The sequence below is a fragment of the Schistocerca gregaria genome, chromosome 1 (genome assembly GCF_023897955.1).
Source record: "Schistocerca gregaria isolate iqSchGreg1 chromosome 1, iqSchGreg1.2, whole genome shotgun sequence".
NCBI classification, from domain to species: domain Eukaryota; kingdom Metazoa; phylum Arthropoda; class Insecta; order Orthoptera; family Acrididae; genus Schistocerca; species Schistocerca gregaria.
The window spans coordinates 240,883,906-240,908,719 of record NC_064920.1 but is presented as its reverse complement, the minus strand read 5'-3'; the positions used below and the strand labels follow the sequence as shown (position 1 = coordinate 240,908,719).

Genomic DNA, 24,814 nt, shown 5'->3' with positions numbered 1-24,814 from the left:
GTATAAAGTGTGTCGAGGTTCCGCGGAAAATAGTTCAATCGTCGTCGTAATGCGTAAACTGAGCGTTGTACCTGACGTCCAAAAGGCACGATCAACGGCTTTCAGCTCAAGGTTGGATGCATTTCGGAAACGACTAAGCATTTCAGAAGCGACAAAGCTTGGAAACTACTCGCGTGCCGCAGTGGTTGACGTATGGCGCGAATGGCAAAATGACGATAAAAATGACGCCGTGGTAACTGTCGGGTACCCCGATCCCTAGATGGCAGCAGTGAATTATGGCTGCAGAGACGTGTCACGGGTAGACGGGCGATTGTTGGGAACAACTGACCGCGCAGATGAGCCAAGCGGCTACCAACTGTGTCTCCTCGACGACCTTTCGCCCAACGTTGCTGCATATAGGCTTCCGCTGCAGGCACATGGTTCATGCACCCATATTGACTCTGTTCATGGTTACGAAGGTTGAGTGGTGAATGTGACCTTGTCAAGCGAATAACGTTTTATGCTCCATGGGAGCGTGTAAGCTGCGGAACGTCTGAAAGGAAACACTCTACAATCGAGACGGAGAGTTATCGTCTGGGTCAATGTTTTCGTGCCATTCCCTAGTTAATCTCATCACTCTGAAATGCCCAGCGGATCAACACAAGTGTCTGTCTATCGCTGGGGACTATGTCCATCCCTCACACAGTTTGTTTTTCCTCGGCACAGTGGCATCTACCAGCAGGACAACGCAATGTGGTCGCAAAGCTCGCAGTGTTCCTAAGTGATTCGAAGAGCACCAGGATGAGTTTACCGAACTCCACTGGCCACCAGACTCCTCGGGTTTAAACACAGTCGCGAATCTGTGGGAACTCCTCGACCGGGCTATTCACTCTAAGGATTCTCAACCAAGAAACCAAGCGCAGCTGCCCACGGCAGTGGAGCCAGCATGGATCCAAATCTCTTTTAGTACCTTCCAGAACCTCACTGACTGTCTTCCTGCACGTCTCGCGCTGAATATTCCCGTGAATATTAAAAGTGACATTGTGTTTTTGGACAAACTTAAAAATCTTATTATAGTGTTTTCCAGATTTTTTGGGTTGAGGTCGTGTCAGCTTTTCGTGAAAGTCTCATTTTTGGGGTATCTCTGGTCTAACCTATCGGAAGTATTGTTCACTAGTTCAGTAAAATTACTTTCATTTTCCTTTGTCAGCACATATTTCGTCTGACGTTAAAGTAAACATGTAGCCAATCTCACATTTTGGCAAGTAAGGTTCGTAAGGAGCAGAATTGTCTCTGAAATATGATATGCAATGTAAAGATAGTGTTTCTGAGATACCTCCTCATTGGCTTAAATATTCCTTTTTCAGGTTTAATTAATTTTGTAACTCTTTTAAAACCCTATTACTACTAATATATTGCTTTGTCTGTTTTTGAAGCGTTGAACGACTGATGGGACACCATATGCTATGACCTTAGGTGAGTATTGTCTCTGTAGTGCTCTTCCACTCTGCATCTCTGCTGAGCTATACGAGGCGCTCACAAACAGTCTGAAAAACTTGTAAGGCTGTCGCAGGACAGGTTGCGTTGAGAATAATTGTAAGAAAAAATTTGATACTGTGCTTCATTTCCGAGTTAATTAGCATTGAAGTATGCCAATCAGGCCGATGCTTTTTATACGTATTTCCCTGATCTCTGTTTCTCCACCATCCTCGTTCACACTCGTTATATGCACAGACCCCCACTAACACACACGAGAAAAACGAACTGACAGTGCATCTGGAGATACATCATCGCAAGGCCGAAAACGGTATGGCTGTCATGAAGCAGGACCAGAACGAACCCCAGAAACCTGGTAGTAGAGTCTGTGCAGATGTGCAGACGGTAGGCCACACCTCGGGAGAGCGGTAGTGGTGGAGGCTGCGGGCAGGCGCTGTAGGGGAAATGCTGAGCACTGGAAGGGAAGGACTGCTTTAAACTGAAGCCTACACTCACATTTTTTGTAAGTATTGAGTAGGGCCCCGCCATGCTCACACTTGCGTAGTGACCATTCAAAAAGATCTGTCACCTCTGCTTTGACTAGCTTCTAAAAAGAATTTCGCCGGAAACGCAGCGATTTATTTTCGAGTGGTTTGTTAACTAATTGTAGCTTTCAGAAAAGTGTCACGAGTGGCGAATTTAGAATAAAACCTACATATTTCTTTTGTACCACGCCTGGATAGGCGGCTCGTGGATATGCACCTGTGAACTGCTTCTGCAAAATAGGCCGAGAGTGAACAACGCGAGTAGGAGCAGGAAAAGGTGAAGTACTTTGGTACTGCCTGTAGATTTTACAAGTTTACTATAAGCAAAAATATGAGTACATAAATGGTTACTTAACTTTGGCTGAGACGAGCACGTAGGTGCGAAGCCGTACAAGTATCAAAGCTAACAGCTACCGGAAGTTACAAAGGCAAAATCTGTAGTGGAATGAGATTTTCACTCTGCAACGGGGTGTGCGCTGATACGAAACTTCCTGGCAGATTAAAACTGTGTGCCGGACCGAGACTCGAACTCGGGACCTTTGCCTTTCGCGGGCAAGTGCTCTACCAACTAAGCTACCCAAGCACGACTCACACCCCGTCCTCATAGCTTTACTTCCGCCAGTACCTCGCATCCTACCGTTCCAAACTTTACAGAAGCTCTCCTGCGAACCTTGCCCGCGAAAGGCAAAGGTCCCGAGTTCCAGTCTCGGTCCGGCACATAGTTTTAATCTGCCAGGAAGTTTCAAAATATGTAGTGGCTCGCCCACTATGAGATAGAAACAATGTTACTAGGTCGTCTCCTCGTAATCAAATGTGCTGAATGTAGAGCGGCGCTCGTCGAGCTTCACAGCGTCGGCTAGAGGGCGCTGTGGTCGGCGTTGTTCGTCTGTTCTCGTAGTACCAACGTACGAGAGCGCACCCACGTTTGGCATCGTAGCTACCCATATCACAATTTCTCTTGATGCATGTTAAAATTTGTTTCTTTTGCCAGAACACAGTGGAGTTTACACAGCCTCACCTCACTAACATGTTGTGCGGAGAGAATTGCGAGAGAATTCTGGAACAGCGGTTTATTAAGTGAGGAAATGGAGAAAAGTAAGCACAGTATCTTACAGAAAAGCACATCCTCGGTACAAAATAAACGTGTAATGCTTTCAATTATGTTGTTCCAAAACCTATAGCATTTCTCACTTCACCAGCTATCGATGACCCTCAAATACTATATTCTTTTATCGAAAAAGTCTGTAGTTAGTGGAATAACACGGTAGATAATGAAGTTTTGCATAATAATCATATGGTAAAATATTCTCCTCTTTCGGTGCTATGATTTGCTAAAATTTCATTTCGATACCTCAAACCATTTATGGAATTTGAGAAATGTTGTGAATATTTCACTCTGACTTTATAGCTGGCGTGGCGCGATCGCATGAGTGTGCTATATCAGATCAATTTTCTCGAGATTTGTGACAGATATAGACCTCCATTCACTCTAAAGAAAAATTCAGTATGTCAGCTAAATTTCCTACACGGCAACATATTATGCAATGTGCGTCAAACGCAAAAATCATAGTGACCCGTATGTTTCACTGGAAACTTTTTCGAATTTCGCGCAGTGTATTACTTCCATGTAAATATCACAATATTGTCGGCCTCCCCTTTCGAACAAACGAATGAACTCTCCCAGTGCTTTGGACGAAAACTGATCACTGCGCATCGGTTACCGTATCCTGCCTGGGTGGACTCGATTATCTGTCCAGCATCAACTGATTTGAAGCAAGGATGTTCGTTTCAACTTCGACACATAGTGAAATATTTTACCTCGGATGGCTTGAGTTTATAACTTCGGTTTGCACTTTTCTGATAATAATGATTTCTACATATCTCTTTAAAACATTCGCAACTGACACACTTTTAAAGAAAAACCGATACTCTGGAGTGACACTACTGTGGCCAAAACAAAAACAGTCATTCTCTTTCTCTGGATGTATGTCGTTACAACCGGTGTTTCTGAAGAAACAAACCACAGGTTACTTGTATAAGGTCGCTACTACTGAAGCTGCGAAAAGGATTTCCCCTTATTGAGAAAAGACAAAGCTTTACCAAGATATTGTTCCAGAAGATGTAAAGGACATGACACAGGAAACACAAATAAAGGCATTTATCATAAGGAATATGAATGCATCTCACTTCTTAAGATTTCAAGAAAGCGGCAAATTGCAATACAAACAGGACAAAATCAAACATTTACAAAGTACTGGAGCTACTGTTGGACAAACAATAAGCCTCCAAGTCAAGAGCGGGAGAAACTAAAATTAAATTGAGGCCTGGAAAGCTATAAATATTTTAAAGAAAGTTGTACAAGTAAAGAACATCAAGAACATACAACTACCTACACTGGATGTTACAAGGCCCTCTGACGAGAAGAAGAAAGATTTGACTGAATTGATGCAGTACCTCCCAAACGATGACCACAAAAAAGTTGTACGAAGTGTTGCAGAAAGTACCTTTCGTATATGCACAAAACAAATTTTTGTTTCATACATTTTCTTCTCTTTACTGTCTTTTTGCTGAGTATTGAACTATGGAACATAGATCCTTCTATTGAATATCCACTTTCAGTAAGTTTTTCATACTATTACAATATAGTGCTTGTTAGTTCCTTTGGATAGTAGATCCATACTATGTTTAACTTTCAAGTAGAACACATTAATACTGAAATTATGACTATTAATTACCTAGTATACTTAAACTCATTTTCAAAAATGGTTCAAATGGCTCTGAGCACTATGGGACTTAACATCTATGGTCATCAGTCCCGTAGAACTTAGAACTACTTAAACCTAACTAACCTAAGGACATCACACAACACCCAGCCATCACGAGGCAGAGAAAATCCCTGACCCTGCCGGGAATCGAACCCGGGAACCCGGGCGTGGGGAGCAAGAACGGTGCCGCAACGACCACGAGATGCGGGTAAACTCATTTCCCTCAAATTTATGAATATGGCACGTAGAGCCTTTTTTATTTCAAATCTTCAATTATTCAGCTAATTTAAAACGCTGTCATAATCTACTCATTAAGAGGTATAATCTTGCGTTATAGTTAGAAACTGTATATATGACTTGACGCACTGGAGGTCATGGCATGCAAATTGCCAAAACTGCTTTCATCCAGTATTTGTGAGTGAGAGCAGTTGACGACTTCCAAGAATCTTTATACATAATTTCAATTTTTTTCGAAACTTTTTTTCGATGACACTCCCCGCCCCCTCTCCGACAAAATAATTAAAGAAAATAGATTATCTCTTGCTGGCTTTTCAATGTTCATGCAGTAAAATTTAAGTTTAAATTTATTATTTCTTTATTGTTAACGCTATTCGCAACGTGTTTTGCGGGTAGTACCCCACATATACCACAGAATGTACTTGCTACTTTAATAGTTCAAGAGATGCGACATCATAAACACTGAGATCTGTGAAAAACTAGTTTTTCTTAAAATGTAGGGCAAATTACTCAGACTATACTCACACAGTGTTTGATGGAGAACACTTTAGGAATTTAAAACTAACTACAGACGTAATTTCAAATATTTCTACATCTACATTTATACTCCGCAAGCCACCCAACGATGTGTGGCGGAGGGCACTTTACGTGCCACTGTCATTACCTCCTGTAAGGTGTCAGGCAAATCCAACACCTTCCATGAAAACCCTGACATGATAAGCAAATCCAGTAGTATGTCACATAGCTTCGAATAAATCGTGACATTAAATTAACCAAAGTAATACGAGTAACGAGTGAGCAAATGGAATACCACAGACTAGCACAAGAATGCCTAAATGCATGTCGTACCTTCCTACCGTGAGACCGACGCAGTTCCGAGGGGACGTTTTATCGCTTACAGCCCCACAAAATAATGAAAGAAACATTTTACACGTTATTTCATTTGTTAAGTAATTAGACGTTTGAAGCTGTTTTATAGGTTGATCAGCCATAACATTATGACAACCTACCTAAGAGTCAATACGTCCATCTTTGGCTCGGTTAACAGCAGCGACGCGTGGTGGCATGGAAACAATGAGGCCTTGGTAGGTCGCTAGGGGGAGTTGACACCCCATCTTCTTGCACGGAACACCTAATTCCCTTACATTACAGGGAGGGGGACATGAGTTCTAATGCCACTTCAGATCTGGCGAGTGGGAAGGGGGGGGGGGGGCAGCACATCAATTCGAACTCACTACTGTGGCCCTCGAATCACTATATCACACTCCGCGCCTTGTGAAACGGCGCATTATCTTGTTGTACAATGTAACTGTCGTTGGGAAACACGATTGTCATGAATGGGTGTATGTAGTCTGCAACCTGGGTACGATGCTCTACGACCATCATGCTGCCTTATACTACATTCACAGGACCCATTGATGCCACTTGATTGTCCCCCAGAGCATAAAGGAGCCGCCGCCAGCTTCTCTCCGTCCCGCAATACAGGTGTCAAGAAGCTGTTCCCCTAAAAGACGACGGTTTACCGTCCTCCCCTTGGGATGGTGGAGAAGGTATCGGGATTCATCAGACATGCAACGCTGTGCTACTGCGCCGTCATGTGCCCATTTTAGTCCTAGCTGATGATGACGTGGTGTTAACATTGGCACATGCACGGGTCGTTACCTGCGGAGGTCCATCGTTAGGAGTGTTCGGGTGCACTGCACGTCCACCGTGCGATTCTAGGCGCTACAGTCTGGAACCTAGCGACCGCTACGGTCCCTGGTTCGAATCCTACCTCGGGAATGGATGTGTGTGATGTCCTTAGGTTAGGTATAAGTAGTTCTAAGTTCTAGGGGACTGACGACCTCAGAAGTTAAGTCCCATAGTGCTCAGAGCCATTTGAACAATTTGAACTGCACGTCCACACACTTGTACTCTGGCCAACATTAAAGCTGATGTTAGTTCCACCAAAGTTCGCAACTTGTCATGTTTTACCAGTCTGTCCAGCCTACGATGTCCGACATCTAATGAGGTGTGGTCTCCCCACCCCATGACGTCTGAACGTGGTGGCACCTCGGTTTCGCCACGTGTAGAAGACACTCACCACAGCACACCTCAAACCCTGACCAGTCGTGCAGTTTCCGAAATGCTTGTGCCGAGTCTCCAGGCCATCCCAATCTGCCCTCAGCCAAACTCAGGTCGATCGCGCGCCTTCCCCATTCTACCCACGGACACAGCCTCACTGATACTACATGCATCGTGCTTGTGTCTGACTAGCTCTAACGCTTTTCCTTAGTCAGTGACTTCTCATCAGTTTCCTGAAAGCGTCTGTGACTCCTGCACATGTCTTTCTTCTATGCCTAAAGCTGTAACTTGTAGACCACGATAATTTATTTGACGAAAGGACTATATGATTTTTTCAAGTTCTTGTTGTACTGGTCTTCAGTCCAGAGACTGGTTTGATGCAGCCCTCCATGCTACTCTATCCTGTGCAAGCTTCTTCATCTCCCAGTACTTATTGCAACCTACATGCTTTTGAATCTGCTTGGTGTATTCATCTCTTGGTCTCCCTCTACGATTTTTACCCTCCACGCTGCCCTCCAATGCTAAATTTGTGATCGGCTGATGCCTCAGAACATGTCCTACCAACCGGTCCCTTCTTCTTGTCAAGTTGTTCCATAAGCTCCTCTTCTCCCCAATTCTATTCAATACTCCTCATTAGTTATGTGATCTACCCATCTAATCTTCAGCATTCTTCTGTAGCACCACATTTCGAAAGCTTCTATTCTCTTCTCGTCCAAACTATTTATCGTCCATGTTTCACTTCCATATACAGGGTGTTAGAAAAAGGTACGGCCAAACTTTCGGGAAACTTTGCTCACATCCAAAGAAAGAAAATGTCATGTGGACATGTGTCCAGAAACGCTTACTTTCCATATTAGAGCTCATTTTATTACTTCTCTTCAAATCACATTAATCATGGAATGGAAACAGAACGTACCTGCGTGACTTCAAACACTTTGTTACAGGACATGTTCAATATGTCCTCCGTTAGCGAGGATACATGCATCCATCCTCCGTAGCATGGAATCCCTGATGCGCTGGTGCAGCCCTGGAGAATGGCGTATTGCATCACAGCCGTCCACAACACGAGCGAGAAGAGTCTCTACATTTGGTACCGGGGTTGCGTAGACAAGAGCTGTCAAATGCCCCCACAAATGAAAGTCAAGAGGGTTGAGGTCAGGAGAGCGTGGAGGTCACGGAATTGGTCCGCCTCTACCAATCCATCGGTCACCGAATCTGTTGTTGAGAAGCATACGAACACTTCGACTGAAATGTGCAGCAGCTACATCGTGCATGAACCACATGTTGTGTCGTACTTGTAAAGGCACATGTTCTAGCACCACAGGTAGAGTATCCCGTATGAAATCATGATAACGTGCTTCATTGAGCGTAGGTGGAAGAAACTAAAATGAGCTCTAACATGGAAATTAAGCGTTTCCGGACACATGTCCACATAACATCTTTTCAGTATTTGTGTGTGAGGAATGTTTCCTGAAAGTTTGGCCTTTGTAACACCCTGTATGGCTACACTCCATACAAATACTTTCAGAAACGACTTCCTGACAAATCTATAATCGATGTTAACAAATTTCTCTTCTTCAGAAATGCTTTCCTTGCCATTGCCAGTCTACATTTTATATCCACTCTACTTCGACCATCATCAGTTATTTTGCTCTCCAAATAGCAAAACTCCTTTACTACTTTAAGTGTCTCATTTCCTAGTCTAATTCCCTCAGCATCACCCGACTGCATTCGACTACATTCCATTACCCTCGTTTTGCTTTTGTTGATGTTCATCTTATATCCTCCTTTCAAGACACTGTCCATTCCGTTCAACTCCTCTTCCAAGTCCATTGCTGTCTGACAGAATTACAATTTTCAAGTTAACGGTAGATTAATCCTTCGAATTTTAGACACTGTCGTTGTAAGTTGGTAGCTAGGTGACTCTGCTGTCGCCTGGACGGGTTTACATCGATAATAGGTCGGTGTTCATAATGTTCTGGCTGATCAGTGTCCTTAGGGATTCGATTCTCTAAGGAATAGTATGTTACGGGGGGGGGGGGGGCGCTTACTGGTATATACATAGAATCCGTTACCTCAGTCTGCAGCGGGTCCACCCAGTCCGAGTCGCCGGACTCTGGCCGTTGCGACGGCATGGGCGAGGTGGGAGCCTGTTCCGTCTGCTGCGACGGCGACGTGCGTCGCGGCCGAGAACGCTTCTTGGGTTTCTGGTCTCCCGTCATAGTAGACGGTGAAGTCCTCGTGTCCCTCTGCACACAAGCAGGACAGCCACAGTCTTCTCAGCCGTAAACAAACTACAACATGAGTCAAGATGGTGAACTGACTAATACCTAAATTTATATGTGTAATGTCTGTTCTTTCAAAAATGTCTGAAAGAAAGTTTACCAGTTATATACATACATGACGAAAGAGAAATTCCGATATGACCTGCAATAAATCCAATAGCGATCAGGACTCGAACACGGATTGCCTGTTTACCGCGAGCGGACGCTTTAAGGGGAGCCGGAGGTGCCTATGCTGCCCATGTTAAAATCACTAAGTTTGAGGAACATTTATGAATAAACTACCAAGTAGAAAATTTGAATTTTTTTTACATATAGAGTGGTTTAGTTTGCAGTTATGACAGAAGGATTTTGGAGTATCTTTTCTAGTTTCCTTCCAATTATTTTTTTATTAATGACTCAAATTTTTTTACAAATAATTGCTATATAATTAAACTGAAATGAAACTACTTAACATATTGCCAAATGGCTGTGTTACAATGTAAGTTTGACCACTAGGAGCGCTGTTTAAATTTTCATCTGTCTAGCTTGAGTGGATTTTGAGAAAATGTTCCTTATATTCGAAAAATTGTAATTTACGAGAAATGGCTATCAAAGTTTATCAATACATTCCTGCACTGTTGTTGTTGTGGTCTTCAGTCCTGAGACTGGTTTGATGCAGCTCTCCATGCTACTCTATCCTGTGCAAGCTTCTTCATCTCCCAGTACCTACTGCAACCTACATCCTTCTGAATCTGCTTAGTGTACTCATTTCTCGGTCTCCCTCTACGATTTTTACCCTCCACGCTGCCCTCCAATGCTAAATTTCTGATCCCTTGATGCCTCAAAACATGCCCTACCAACCGATCCCTTCTTCTAGTCAAGTTGTGCCACAAACTTCTCTTCTCCCCAATCCTACTCAATACCTCCTCATTAGTTACGTGATCTATCGACCTTATCTTCAGTATTCTTCTGTAGCACCACATTTCGAAAGCTTCTATTCTCTTCTTGTCCAAACTATTTATCGTCAATGTTTCACTTCCATACATGGCTACACTCCAAACAAATACTTTCAGAAACGACTTCCTGATACATAAATCTATATTCGATGTAAACAAATTTCTCTTCTTCAGAAACGCTTTCCTTGCCATTGCCAGTCTACATTTTATATCCTCTCTACTTCGACCATCATCAGTTATTTTACTTCCTAAATAGCAAAACTCCTTTACTACTTTAAGTGTCTCATTTCCTAATCTAATTCCCTCAGCATCACCCGATTTAATTTGACTACATTCCATTATCCTCGCTTTGCTTTTGTTAATGTTCATCACATATCCTCCTTTCAAGACACTGTCCATTCCGTTCAACTGCTCTTCCAAGTCCTTTGCCGTCTCTGACAGAATTACAATGTCATCGGCGAACCTCAAAGTTTTTACTTCGTCTCCATGAATTTTAATACCTACTCCAAATTTTTCTTTTGTTTCCTTTACTGCTTGCTCAATATACAGATTGAATAACATCGGGGAGAGGCTACAACCCTGTCTCACTCCTTTCCCAACCACTGCTTCCCTTTCATGCCCCTCGACTCTTATGACTGCCATCTGGTTTCTGTACAAATTATAAATAGCCTTTCGCTCCCTGTATTTTACCCCTGCCACCTTTAGAATTTGAAAAAGAGTATTCCCGTCAACATTGTCAAAAGCTTTCTCTAAGTCTACAAATGCTAGAAACGTAGTTTTGCCTTTTCTTAATCTTTCTTCTAAGATAAGTCGTAAGGTCGGTATTGCCTCACGTGTTCCAACATTTCGACGGAATCCAAACTGATCCTCCCCGAGGTCTGCATCTACCAGTTTTTCCATTCGTCTGTAAAGAATTCGCGTTAGTATTTTGCAGCCGTGGCTTATTAAACTGATAGTTCGGTAATTTTCACATCTGTCAGCACCTGCTTTCTTTGGGATTGGAATTATTATATTCTTCTTGAAGTCTGAGGGTATTTCGCCTGCCTCATACATCTTGCTCACCAGCTGGTAGAGTTTTGTCAGGACTGGTTCTCCCAAGGCCGTCAGTAGTTCTAATGGAATGTTGTCTACTCCGGGGGCCTTGTTTCGACTCAGGTCTTTCAGTGCTCTGTCAAACTCTTCACGCAGTATCGTATCTCCCATTTCGTCTTCATCTACATCCCCTTCCATTTCCATAATATTGTCCTCAAGTACATCGCCCTTGTATAAACCTTCTATATACTCCTTCCACCTTTCTGCCTTCCCTTCTTTGCATAGAACTGGGCTGCCATCTGAGCTCTTGATATGGATTATCAGGGTCTTCTTCTTCATCCTCCAAAAGCTTCCTCTTCTGTTATCTTTTCTGGCCTGTTGTTCCATCATACTTCATATGCCTTTCTCTTCTTTCTGCTCCTCTTATCCTTTCTCTGTCAATATTTCTTAGTGCTTGTACAGTGTTAACCTCAGCTGAAAATCCTAATGCCTTCAGAACTTCACACTGTTCCCTTGGTTGTAGGTTGCTATTGCATCATAAATGCCAAAGTGCAGTGTATTTATGCTTACAAACACCCTTTTAGGAATCACTTTCCAAATCAAATTGTTTACGCTCTCATTAGGATTCTGCGTCTTTCAGTCTAGACATTTGTGTAACAATTCTGGCTGTGCTAAGTCATGAAGGCGCAACACTGAACTAATTCGAAACGGTAAACAGCAAAGAGACGATGTTCCGCGCTCTTATTCATTGTAGTATCGCAACTTGGTATTAGTGTTAATTTTCCTTTCCCTACGTTCTTCCTCTTCTTATATACACGGTTACTAAAACGTGGCATCGTAACCAGAACAAAAGTGTTCAATTTAAATGGAGCAAGATGTTCAAAATTCTGAGGAAAATAGGAGTAAGCTGTAAGGAAATACGGGTAATATTTGTCACAGAAAACAATGTAGCCAACCCTTGCACACTCGCTGTATGCGTAACATAAGGCGCTGTATGCGTAACAGACCGACAAAATCCCAAGCAGCTCGCCAGGAAGTCACGAGAGGGTGTTAGATGCATTCAGCGGCTGCCCATTTTCTCTGCAGGCGTGGGGGAAAATGGTAATAACTCCACTTCTAGGGCGAGTAGAACAATAATTCAAAGTTTACATTAAAGAGAAATGTTTCAATTAATTTTCGGTAGCAAAAAAAAAATCGTAATTTTTTGGATTTGTCCACCTCCGGCTCCCCGTAACCGCTTCACCTATCTGAGTATGCTTCCCATGCAATCCAAATTTCCTTATTTTACACACTACATACCTAGTGTCTACTGTCCATTACCCTCACTGCTCGCAACCTCGCCTGATTCCTGCAACATATAGAATGAAGAGTGCATCCGCACTGAAGGTATCATTATTTGCTGTCAAGGTGCATATATTTATATGCGCGATGTCTGTCCTTCCGGACATATCTTGTGAAAATTTGCCTTGACGGCAAATAATGATACCTTCAGTGCGGATGCACTCTTCGTTCGACCTCTTGAGGGAATAAGGTGTGGCTGCGAGTAATGGGAATAATGGACAGGGGATAATAGATACGTAGTGTGTGACATATGGGAGATTAGGCTGGATGGGAAGCATGCTCGTGTAGCCAAAGTTGTTAAGGCGACGACTTGCAATAAGCGGGAAATCCGTGTTCGAATCCGGCTCCGTTATTTATTTCAGTGCCCAATTGCAGATGATGTCGAGGTTTCTCTCTCGTCATAATACCGAAATGCAACGAGTGTTAGAAAAGCATTGAGGGTAGCCTCACAAATTTTTATTGCAATTTACTCGCCATTAGAAACTTATTTATACAACCGCCGTTCAAGATGTTGACTTTTTGATTGATATCTCTTCATATGCTACAACAATGCACTGTTTTAAATCCTCTTGAGTTGTAGGAACGTGTGCATTGACGTCATCTTTGAGTTTACCCCAGAGAAAAATGTCAATTAGCATTAGATCAGGAGTACGAGCAGGCCAGAAAAGAGCTAGGTGAAGAACTTCCTATTGTAATGGAACTGGCCTGTGGATATGTTTTTTCACCACGTATTGGAGAATTCGATACAAATTAGTTCACAACACGATCCAGTTAGACTGAAACTGTAATTCGCGTTTAGATGTCATAAGCAAAATGATTATTTATACGTTTTATAAACAGAAATAAAGCATGAAGCTAACAAAAGATTAATTATTTTATGAGAAACGTAATTATTTTTGTATTTTCGATATATTTCAGTCATATTCGTATTTGAAGTCATGAGTATTTAAAATTCGAATTTGATCATAATTCTATAATTATATTTATATTAATTCTATAATTATTATTCTGAAAGATAAATAGATATCTGCTTTTCTCTATAAAATATTAATAACATGTAGCTCTTAGGTTATATCGATTGTATACACACACACATCTCTGTCCTTGTCAAAATGCTGTGTGTGTAACGGTTGGGCGCGACAGTCGTCAGTTGTAGTAGTGAGTTGGGAGGATTGTGAAGTGTTGAAAACTGCAATATGGAATTTACCAGATAGTGAATAAACGTATTTTGAAGAGAATAAACAATTCTGCAATTACTCACAATTTACTTAATGTATGATGGTAGAAAATGGAAATGAGCGTTTGGCGTCATTGGCCGGGAGGCCCCTTGCGGGGCAGGTCCGGCCGCCTTGGTGCAGGTCTTACTACATTAGACGCTCATTTTCAGATTAATGCTTAACAAAGCTGAACATTTCACAGTCCAACATAAACACGTTATTTGTGTACCTTGGAATAACTGACCTTAATAACAGTATTCGAACATCCATTAAATAGTTTAATGGGTATGAGGGGTAAGACTATCCACAAGCAAGTAGTGAGCCAGGCACCCATCATGCTACTACCACATACCAGAGGTATTTCAAGTGATACTTCCTGCAGGAGAGCCAGTAACACTTCGGTAAAAAATCAACCTACCTCGGCCAGTTCTGATTCTCAGCGGTCCGGTAATGCATATTTCTTGTGTTCAGCTTTCCATCATTTGTAAAGACAACTTCATCAGTACATAGAATTCTTTCAATAAACAACACAGAGTACTAATGTCGCAATAGAACCGAGCGACAGTATCCCATGTGTCTTCTGCAATCCCGCTGGTTAATATGCACACACAAACGGATGGAAGCAAAATGCGAATAGCTCTTGGCTGACGTACTGTCGAGGCACACTCAGTTTCTCTGGAGCTACCCTGTGGATTATGAGCAACAGTTGCCAAAACATCAATAATTCGTTCGCTCCGCTTGTAGCAGACTTGCTTCTTGCCCTCTGTATAGTACTCCAGCACACTTCCAATAATATATTTTTTATTTTTTTATTTTTTATTTATTTTTTATTTTATTTTATTTTATTTTTTGCTTGGTCGCTGGTTTGTCATTCTTGATGGGCATCGTTTGTCAGGATATCTTTGTGCGTGCAGCTCAACTATTCTCTTCGCGCTCCTTTTGCAATCTGCGTAAATAACTAGCATATCTAGCTTCTCTTGCTATGTGAAAGACATTAGTTTTTTTTTTAACCAGGACTCGACAAACGTGAACGACACAGATAGAATGAAAGCTAAATTTCCTCTGTGAAATCTTGAACGTCCGCAAAAGACAGCAACTACTCTCATGCTCATAAATTAAGGATAATGCTGATACATGCTAAAACAACGCTCTGGTGGGTGGTTTGCGGGCTTAAATCACCTCGGGGTATGACCATGCGGTGCATTTGACCTGCGGTCGTCGCACGGTGGCGCTGGCAGCAAAGGTATACTGGTGAGCGTCAGAGTACGGTGCAGCGAGTAAGTGTGTAGACGTTTTCAGACGTGCAAATGGTGACTGTATGTTGAAAATGGCTCAAAGAAGACATATGATGTTATGAGAGATAGAATACTAGGACGACTGGAGGCTGGTCAAACACAGCAAGTCGCAGCACGGGCCCTCGGTGTGCCACAAAGTGTCATCTCAAGATTATGGCAAAGATTCCAGCAGACAGGAAACGTGTCCAGGCGCTACAGTACGGGACGTCCACAGTGTACAACACCACAAGAAGACCGATATCTCACCATCAGTGCCCACAGACGGCGACGGAGTACTGCAGGTAGCCACGCTCGGGACCTTACCGCAGCAACTGGAACAGCTGTCTCCAGACACACAGTCTACAGACGATTGAACAGACATGGTTTATTCGCCCAGAGACCTGCGAGATACATTCCACTGACCCCTGGTCACAGGAGAGCCCGTAAAGCCTGGTGTGAAGAACACAGTACATGGTCATTGGGACAGTGGTCCAAGGTCATGTTCGCGGACGAGGGCAGGTATAGTCTGAACAGTGATTCTTTCCGGGTTTTCATCTGGCGTGAACCACGAACCAGAATTAAACCCCTTAATGTCCTTAAAAGGGACATGTATGGAGGTGGTGGTTTGATGGTGTGGGGTGGGATTATGATTGGTGCCATACAACCCTGCACGTCTGTGACAGAGAAATTTTAACAGGTCAGGTGTATCGGGACTTCTTTTTGCACCAGTATGTTCGCCTTTTCAGGGGTGCAGTGGGTCCCACCTTCCTCCTGAGGGATGATAACGCACGGCCCACCGAGGTGCAATCGTGGAGGAGTACCTTGAAGCAGAAGATATATGAGATTTTCTCGGTCGACGTGTCGCTGCACGTCTTCAATACCCCTACGACACTTCACGAGCTCCGACAGGCACTTGTGGAAGAATGGGAGGCTATACCCCAGCAGCTGCTCGACCACCTGATCCAGAGTACGCCAACCAGTTGCGCGGCCTGTATACGTGTGCATGCTGATCGAATCCCATACTGATGTCGGGCTACATGCGCAGGAAACAGTGGTGTTTTGTAGCACATGTGTTTCGTGACGGTTTTCTCAACTTATCACCAATACCGTGGACTTACCGATCTGTGTCGTGTGTGTTCCCTATGTGCCTATGCTATTAGCGCCAGTTTTGTGTAGTGCCACGTTGTGTGGCACCACATTCTGCAATTATCCTTAATTTATGAGCATGAGTGTATTTTTAAGTCCAAAATACACTGACAGAAAAAATCGCAATAGCAAAGAAAAATTAATGTCGAGTAACGAAATTTCGAGAATACATTTCTCTAGGTAACATATTTAAGTAATAAACATTGCAAGATCACAGATTAATGTAAGCGGGAGATAATCTACTGCAAATGTAAAAAGCTGTTACATCAGTAACCAGCGTAACCGCCAGAGTGTTTGGTTGTCGATGACACTGGGTTTGTAACCCGATGATGTCTGAACACAGTTCTGGTGGTCGAGCAGGCCAAGGCAACAAGTCGACACCCTGTAGAGCATGTTGCGTCACAACAGCGGTATGTGGACGAGCATTGTCCTATTGGAAACACTTCCAGTGTAATGCTGTTCATGAATGGCAGCAGAACAGGTCGAATCACCAGACTGACGTACAAATTTGCGGTCACGGCGAGTAGGGTAACCACGAGAGTGCACCTGCTGTCGTACGGAATAGCACCCAGACCATAACTCCAGATGTAGATCCAGTGTGTGTAGGGCACTCACAGGTTGGCTGCAGGCGCCCACCTGGCCTGTTCCTAACCAACACACAGCCATCACAGGCACCGAGCCAGAACCAGCCTTAATCAGATAACACAACAGACCTCTACCCTCCAACGAGCTCTCGCTTGACGCTGAAGTTACAAATGGCGTTGGTTTGGGGTCAGTGGAATGCACGCTACAGAGTATTTGGCTCGGAGCTGTCCTTAAAGTAACCAATTTGTTGTGACACTATGGTGCCAGCTGCTGCTCAAATTGCCGCTACAGATGCATTACCATGCGCCAGAGCCATACGCTGAACACGATGGCATTCCCTTTCGATAGTCCCATGTGGCCGTCCGGAGTCCGGTCTTCCTCCGCTGTGCATTATCATGAGCACCACTGCAAGGAGTCGTGTACAGTAGCGACACTGCCAAGTCTTTCTGCAATATCGCAGAAGGAAAATCCAGCTTCCCGTAACGCTACAACGCGACCTCGTTCAAACGCAGCGAGGTTTTGATAATGATGTTTCTTTCCCTTAAAGGCATTCTTGACTAACATCAACTCATCACGTCCAGCCTCAAAGGTAATAATAATGAACGTATGGAATTGGTGGCCGGGAGACCCCTCACAGGACGGTTCGGCCGCCGTCCCACAAGTTCTTTAACGCCACTACGGCGACTTGCGAGTGAATGAGGATGAAATGATGATGAAAGACATACAACACCCAGTCATCTCGAGGCAGAGAAAATCCCTGACCCCTCACGCTGGACTCGCATTCGGGGGGACGACGGTTCATCCAGATTTAGGTTTTCCGTGATTTCCCTAAATCGCTCCAGGCAAATGCCGGGATGGTTCCTTTGAAAGGGCACAGCCGACAACCTTCCCCAATCCGATGAGGCTGATGACCTCGCAGATTGGTCTCTTCCCCCAAACAACCCAACCCAACCCAACCCTGAACCCGCCGGGAATCGAATCCGGGACCCCGTGCGCGCGAAACGAGAACACTAACGCAAGACCACGAGCCGCGGACGCCTCAAAGGTTACTAACGCTCACGGTCGTTACAGTGTGTACTAAAGCAAACCAGATTTGCATTCTCTAGTGGCCCTTCTAGCGCCAGTCCCATGTGGCTGACGCGAAATTTGAATATACATTACCTTTTAGATTTGTAACCACGCCTACCAACATTAGATTATGTCGCACAACTCCTTGATGTTGCGATTTTTGCCGTCAGTGTAGATAAAGCCTAAGATCAAAATATTGTAATACCTCTGAGACCGGTAATCTAATTCTGAATAGTGAAACGTCATTGAATTCTTGCCTTTTAGAAATACGAGTTCGATATAGGAGCAGAAATTAATATAGCTCCGTTTGGAAAAAACGAAATTGATACTGATATCTCTGTAATTAATGCAGCTATGAAAAGAGGTTAATGTTGTTTCTCATAATTCATTTGGGTGAAAACAGAATTACGGTACCTGAAAAGGTTCCGGAAATATCTGGAATGAACAGATTGTCTTAAACAGGCTGTATGTTGTTTCCAGTTTCTTTTTCTTCTTTTTATTACATTCAGTAGTTGTCTATGACCTCTTATTCTTCGTAGTACGTCCCTATTTTCAACCATATTCCTCCAACTGTTTTTCCATCCTTTGCCACGAGCAAATTTCAAAATCCTCCAGCTTGCTCTGTCTCACTTCCTCAATGCTATGTTTCTGCACTCTGTCCATAGATAAACTGCTTGTATGTAAGGGAAAAAAAGCCTGTCAGTCGACAACATGGCGGATAACGCAGTGCGCCTGTGTAAAATAGTGACAAAAAGTGTTTGTGCTGTTACAAACAAGAAGAAAAGCCAAGAAAAAACAAAGAGAGGAGAATGTAAGTAAAATCAACAACTGATAGTTCGTAACTTTAAACTCGCGAAATTGAAGTAAATGATTGGAATCGTTGCTTTTGCACAGGCCAGCTGCAGCATCCAAACTGCTGTCGATATTGTAGCACTGTAGAAACTGAAGATACATGTAATTTGCCAGCTGAAGATGGGTGCAAACCCGAAATGCATATTGGCATAAATAAAAACACATTAAAAAAAGTGGCTGGTCGCTGTATTTTTATAGTAAAATGTTGTTATTGTATCGTATGGACCTAGAAACGACGGAATACACTTAGTAACAGCGCAGTGTGCTACTGAGGCAGCAGCGGGCCTACCTGCTGGAAGCGACCTGCGTCTCCCGCCTCGTTGACAAGCTGGTCGGCCTGCGCGAACTTGGTCTGCTCGCGGACCGCCGGCTCCTCGGCCTGCATTAACACCTGTTCGCCGCCCTCGTCGTCGGATTCCTCCGGCGCCACGTAGGCGGGCGACAGCAGACCCGTCGTATCGTACCTGCGCCAAAATACTGCCCTCTAGTCTACAAACATTGTAACCACATCAGTCTCATATTAGCTACAGCTACACTCTGCAAGACATCTCTTGGTGTGGGCCAGTTGGCACTGTTCCTTGACCCCTTTTTTTATGGCCGCCCGGGCGTGGCAACCATAATTTGGATATGGAGTAGGACGTGACCAGGTTGCGACTAAAATCTGGTGGCAGGAAAACGATTAGTGACAAATAAGCGCCAGCTAGTATAAAACAGTTACTTAGGTTTATTGACAGCGAAGAGTGTGCCGTAGATACAGTTCCAATTAGTGTCCAAAGAATATTCCTGATTCATGGCCGAAGTCGTTATACAATACTGAATCACACAGCGAGCTAGCTAACCAAACAACGAAGGATGGCACTGACGACTGCTACGAGCTGTCTGCAAGACTCCCTGCCTCGTTTTTTTTCATATATTGTGATTTCATTCCCCTGCCCCATATGGGCAGGGAGGGCTGTCAGCAGCACAGTCCGCCGCTATTCAGCCGAGTGGCATGACAACGTAAAAGAAGAATAAAATGTTACATAAGGCGATAAAGGGGAACTTAAAACAGAATAACGGGTGAAAATGGAGGTAAAAAATATAGACTAACACGGAGACGTTCATGGAGGACAGTTAAATAAAAAAAAGTCACCAGAAAGTTAAAAAACACAGTTGGCGATTCTTCAAAACTGAATGGACATGCACACATTAAAATTCGGCCACAGTAGTAAAAACACTCCGGAACAACACACTTAAAAACCGCTTGGAGCACGCACGACGAAGAATAAAACTGCCAGGCGGGACCTGCCGAGGGAAAGGGCAGAGAGGATGGAAAAGGGGCAGCAGCAGAAGCGGCGGGATGAAGAGAGGAGGGGCATCAGTGGGTACACGAAGAGGTGGGAGACACGTGGGGCAGGAGATGAAGAGGAAAGACAGGGCAGGAGGGAGTGCAGAGACAATGAAAGGAGGCACAAGAGATGGAGGGGCAGTAGGAGCGGGAAACCGCTCAGGAGGAGGGACGGGGAGGAGCGGAAGCGCTGAGGAGGAGGCAGGAAGATGGGATTAGAGTTTGTAGGAAGGGTAGATGTCAGGGCGAAGCTCATCATCCGGGAGGGGTAGACGGTGGAAGTTGCATTGGGAAAGGAGATGAAGGGTGTGGAGGTAGAGAGAGGGTGGGACACAACGGTAAAGGCGCGGCAACTGGTGGGGGGTGGAGAGGAAGGCAGACACCAGGGGCTGAGGGGGATCAGGGCGGTGGACAATATATAGTGTGCAGATGTGTTCAAGGAAAAGGAGACGGTGGGGGAAGGGGAAGAGGTTGTAGAGGATGCGCGTGGGGGACGGAAAGGCAGATGCGGAAGGCGAGACGGAGTGCATGGCGTTCGAGGATTTGGAAGGCTTTATAGAACCGGGGACGGGCGGAAATCCAAGCTACACTGGCATAACAGAGGATGGGGCGGATCAAGGATTTGTAGGTGTGAAAGATGGTGGAAGGATGCAGGCCCCACGTCCGGCCGAACAGGAGTTTCAGGAGGCAGAGGCGGTTGTGAGCTTTGTTTTGGATGGTAAGGAGACGGGGAGTCCAGGTGAGGTGGCGGTCGAGGTATTTGAGGGTAGGAGTGAGGTTGTAAGGTGTCAGGTAAATCCAACACCTTCCATGAAAACCCTGACATAATAAGCAAATCTACTAGTATGTCACATAGCTCCGAATAAATCGTGACATTAAATTAACCAAAGTAATACAAGTAACGAGTGAGCAAATGGAATGCCACAGACTAACACAAGAATGCCTAAATGCGTGTCGTACCTTCCCACCGTGAGGCAGACGCAGTTCCGAGGGGAGAAACGAGGACAGAAGCCGAGAGCAGAACCATGTTAAGCTAGAAGGCCCTACGATAAGGGAAGGTCTGGACACCTACGGCGCCAGCTAATCAGTAGGGCCACACAACCCGCACGTTTTAGTGTGAGACTTTTTCGCGTCACAGGTACGTCAAGGACCAACCCCCAGCCCATGTTAAAAGCTAGAGCCCTCCAGAAAAACAGTATAGATCTTTCGATAACACAAAAAGGGCCACTACCACCCGCAAGTTTTAGCGTGAGACTTTTTCGCGTCTCAGGTACGTCAAGGACCACCCTCCAGCCCATGTTAAAAGATAGAGACCTCCAGAAGAACAGTATAGATCTTACGATAACGCTAAAAGGACCACACCAACTGCAGGTTTTAGCGTGAGACTTTTTAGCGTCTCTGTTACGTTGCAAACTTTAAAAACATTGCCTCACCACGAAAAGTATAACGTTTCTTATTGGATAGACAGAATTTTTGTAGGCGGAGCTTAAGGTTAACATCGAGACCCTGATTGGTCAGATGAAAACATAGCCAGATAGTTTTTTTTAAACTAACTTCGGTAAATTGTAGTAAGGAGAAGTTAGAGGACAGTTGGTTCCGAGACGGCGAGCTGGATGGCTGGTGCGCCGGCCGCTGTCGCCCTGACGCTGCCTAAACACCGACAAGGTAATGAACGCACGCGATGCCGCATTTTTGAGCGCATAAGGCTTCACTCAGAACTGCAGAAGTCTCATCTGTTACACCCCTTTTTTGCGTAATACTAGTGTCGATCGTTAATTAAAACTCATGGTGTTCACATTTGCCACTTGAAGAACAGATCTGAAACGCGATGATTTTTCTTTTATATAGTTATTGAGAAGTTACATCAGCCACTGTAATTTACGACAAGTTAGATAAGTAATTAAAGATAATTGAGGATCACTGTAGACCATTTTGATAGTTTTCTCTTCTGTGAAACTTAAATTAAATATAGATTATAGATGTGATATGGCATAGGTCATCCTTCGATCGATTGTAGAACTTGGAAACCCATTCAGGGAATATTCGTTCACATTTTTGTTGAACGCAATTGGTTTTTACCATCCTGTATTAAAACATTTCCTTTTATCAATAGTGCAATGGTAAAACTATTACAGGTGCATATTATTCATCGCTATTGGGCCGTTTGAAAACCTAGCTGCAAGAAAAACGCCGGCGATTGGACCGCAAAAGAGTTCTTTTCCATCATGACAATGCACGAGCACACACCTCAGCAGTTGTGGTCGCAAAATTATTGGAAATAGGATTCCAACACGTTTCACATTTCCCCTATTCTCCAGACTTGGTTCCCTCGGACTACTATTTGTTCCCCAATTTGTAGAAATGGCTGGTGGGACAAAGACTTTATTCAAATAACGAGATGATTGCAGCAACTAATACCTAATTTGCAGACTTGGACAATTCCTATTATTCCGAAGGGATCAACAAACTAGAACAGCGTTGGACGAAGTGTATAAGTCTAAAAGGAGACAATGTCGAAAAATAAAAAAGTTTTACCCGAAACATGTAAGTAGTTTTTATTCTTGCACAGACTTTTCAAACGCCCCTCGTACATGTGCTGGAAGTCAGTTTGTGGGCATTTCCCAGCCTGTTGCCTTTGGTCGGTCAGTATAGGGACGCCTTATGCTGTTTATGGATGACATTGCATTTGTCCTCCAATGTCGTTCCATGCATACTCGACTGGGGACAGATCTGGTGACTGAGCAGCCCTAGGCAACATGTCGACGCTCTGTAGAGCATGTTGGGTTACAACAGCGATTTGTGGGTGAGGGTTATCCTGTTGGAAATAGCCCCCTTGAATACTGCCCATAAATGGCACACGAAACGCAGTTGTAGGTGTAGTGTGTCTAGCACGCAGAAAGGTTTGTTTCCAGGCCATCAAGTACCCTCCTTCTAACCAACACACAGCCATCACTGGCATCGAGGCAGAATCAGCTTTCATCGGAAAACACAAGAAACCCCCACCCTGTCCTCCAAGGCGCTCTCGCTTGACACCATTGAAGTCACAGGTAACGGTGGTTTGTGGTCAGTGGAAAGCACGCTACAGGGCGTCTGGGTCGGAGCTGTCTTTGAAGTAACCGGTCTGTAACAGTTCGTTATGCCACTGTGGTGCCATCTGCGGCTCCTATTCCTGCTGCAGACGCAGTACGATGCGCCAGAGCCATACACTGAAAACGATGGTCTACCCACTCGGTAATGCCACGTGGCCGTCCAGCACCCGGTCTTCTTGCGACCGCACGTTCTGATGACCACCGCTGCCAGATATATACAATGGCTACATCCCTCCCAAATCTTTCTGCAATATCGCATAAGGAACATGCAGCTTCCCACAGTCCGATACATGATTTCGTTCACACTCAATAAGATGTTGATAATGGCGTCACTTTAAGGCATTCTTGACTAATCTCAAAGTTAACTACCGCTCACGGCCACTACAGCGCGTATTTAAAGCAAACCAGATTTGCATGCTCATAGTGGCGCTACTGGTGCCTCTCTTATGCGACTGGTACGAAATTCGAATAGACATTATCCTTCCGATGTAGAAACACACTTATTAACTTCCGTTTATGTCGCACAACTCCTTCTTGGTGTTGTGATTTTTTTCCGTCTGTGTAGATACTTACGGTTTGCAGCATCGGCTAAAGCAACTTCAAAATTTTGTGTGTATTTTTTCTATACCATTCATCATTGTTTCAAATAGTAAATAATTACCATAAGTGACTATTCCTCAAGAGAGAGCCCAATGCTTGGTGTGGTATTCGGAAACAAAATCACCCACTGTTGTCCAAAGAAATTTTCGACGTGAATTGTGAAGAGTGCCACCAGACGTTGAGACGATTAAGGCTTGGGATGACAAATTTCTGGCCGATGGGAGTTCAAACAGGCTCAGGTTGTCGCAGTAACGCACGTCTGATGAAATGGTAGAAGAGAGCAGAGAGATCTTTCAAAGAAGCCTATCAAAGTCAGTTGGCCGAGTACTACGAGCGTTAAACATCCCTCGCTCAACAAATGCGCAAGGTTGCGACATAAACGACTTCGCTTGCACTCTTGCAAAATTCAAATGTGCAACCATTGAAGTGAAACGACTTGAAGTTTCATCAAGATGTTGAACGAGATGGAGCAACATTGCAACTATCTAGTAAATGTCGTTTTCCCTGTCGAAGAAGCCTTCCACACAGGTCGGAAGGTCAATCGGCCCAACATACGCATCTGGAATTCGGAAAACCACCACAGTTTTTTGGAATATACCCAGCGAAAAGGTATGTTTGTCTTGTGTGCTGATGGAAGACAGCATAGTTAGACGATTTTTCTTCATAAAGCAAACATAAACAGGCACAATTTATCTGGACATACTAGAGCAATTTGCCATGTAAAATTCTTTCCCTTCATTTAAATGCGATCTTCCAGCTGGATGTTACACCATCACATTGGAGTTAACATATTCGTGACTTTCTGGAGCGAACAACAGTGATAGATAGTACGTACGGCCCAACCAAGTGACCACTGGACATAACCACTTTGAAGTTCTTATTGCGGTTTTGTGTGAAAGACATTGTGAATGCCTTTCCTATATGTGAACTTGGCAATTACTTCCTCCAATTCATTCATGCTTGTGAGCACGTGGCTTGAGATGAAGTATTGTCTAGA

General features: G+C 44.1%; 1 protein-coding gene across 2 annotated transcripts in view; it reads right to left on the bottom strand.

The window, feature by feature from the left end:
- The window catches only part of LOC126338779 (uncharacterized), a 224,180-nt gene that overhangs the window by 88,652 nt on the left and 110,714 nt on the right, over positions 1 to 24,814 (bottom strand). For both annotated transcript variants that reach the window (XM_050001582.1, XM_050001583.1), the window contains exons 7-8: positions 19,091 to 19,265; positions 9,142 to 9,315 (exon numbers count right to left, since the gene is read on the bottom strand). In XM_050001582.1, coding sequence (XP_049857539.1) covers positions 9,142 to 9,315; positions 19,091 to 19,265 — 349 coding nt within the window. The remainder of the gene's footprint in view (positions 1 to 9,141; positions 9,316 to 19,090; positions 19,266 to 24,814) is intronic.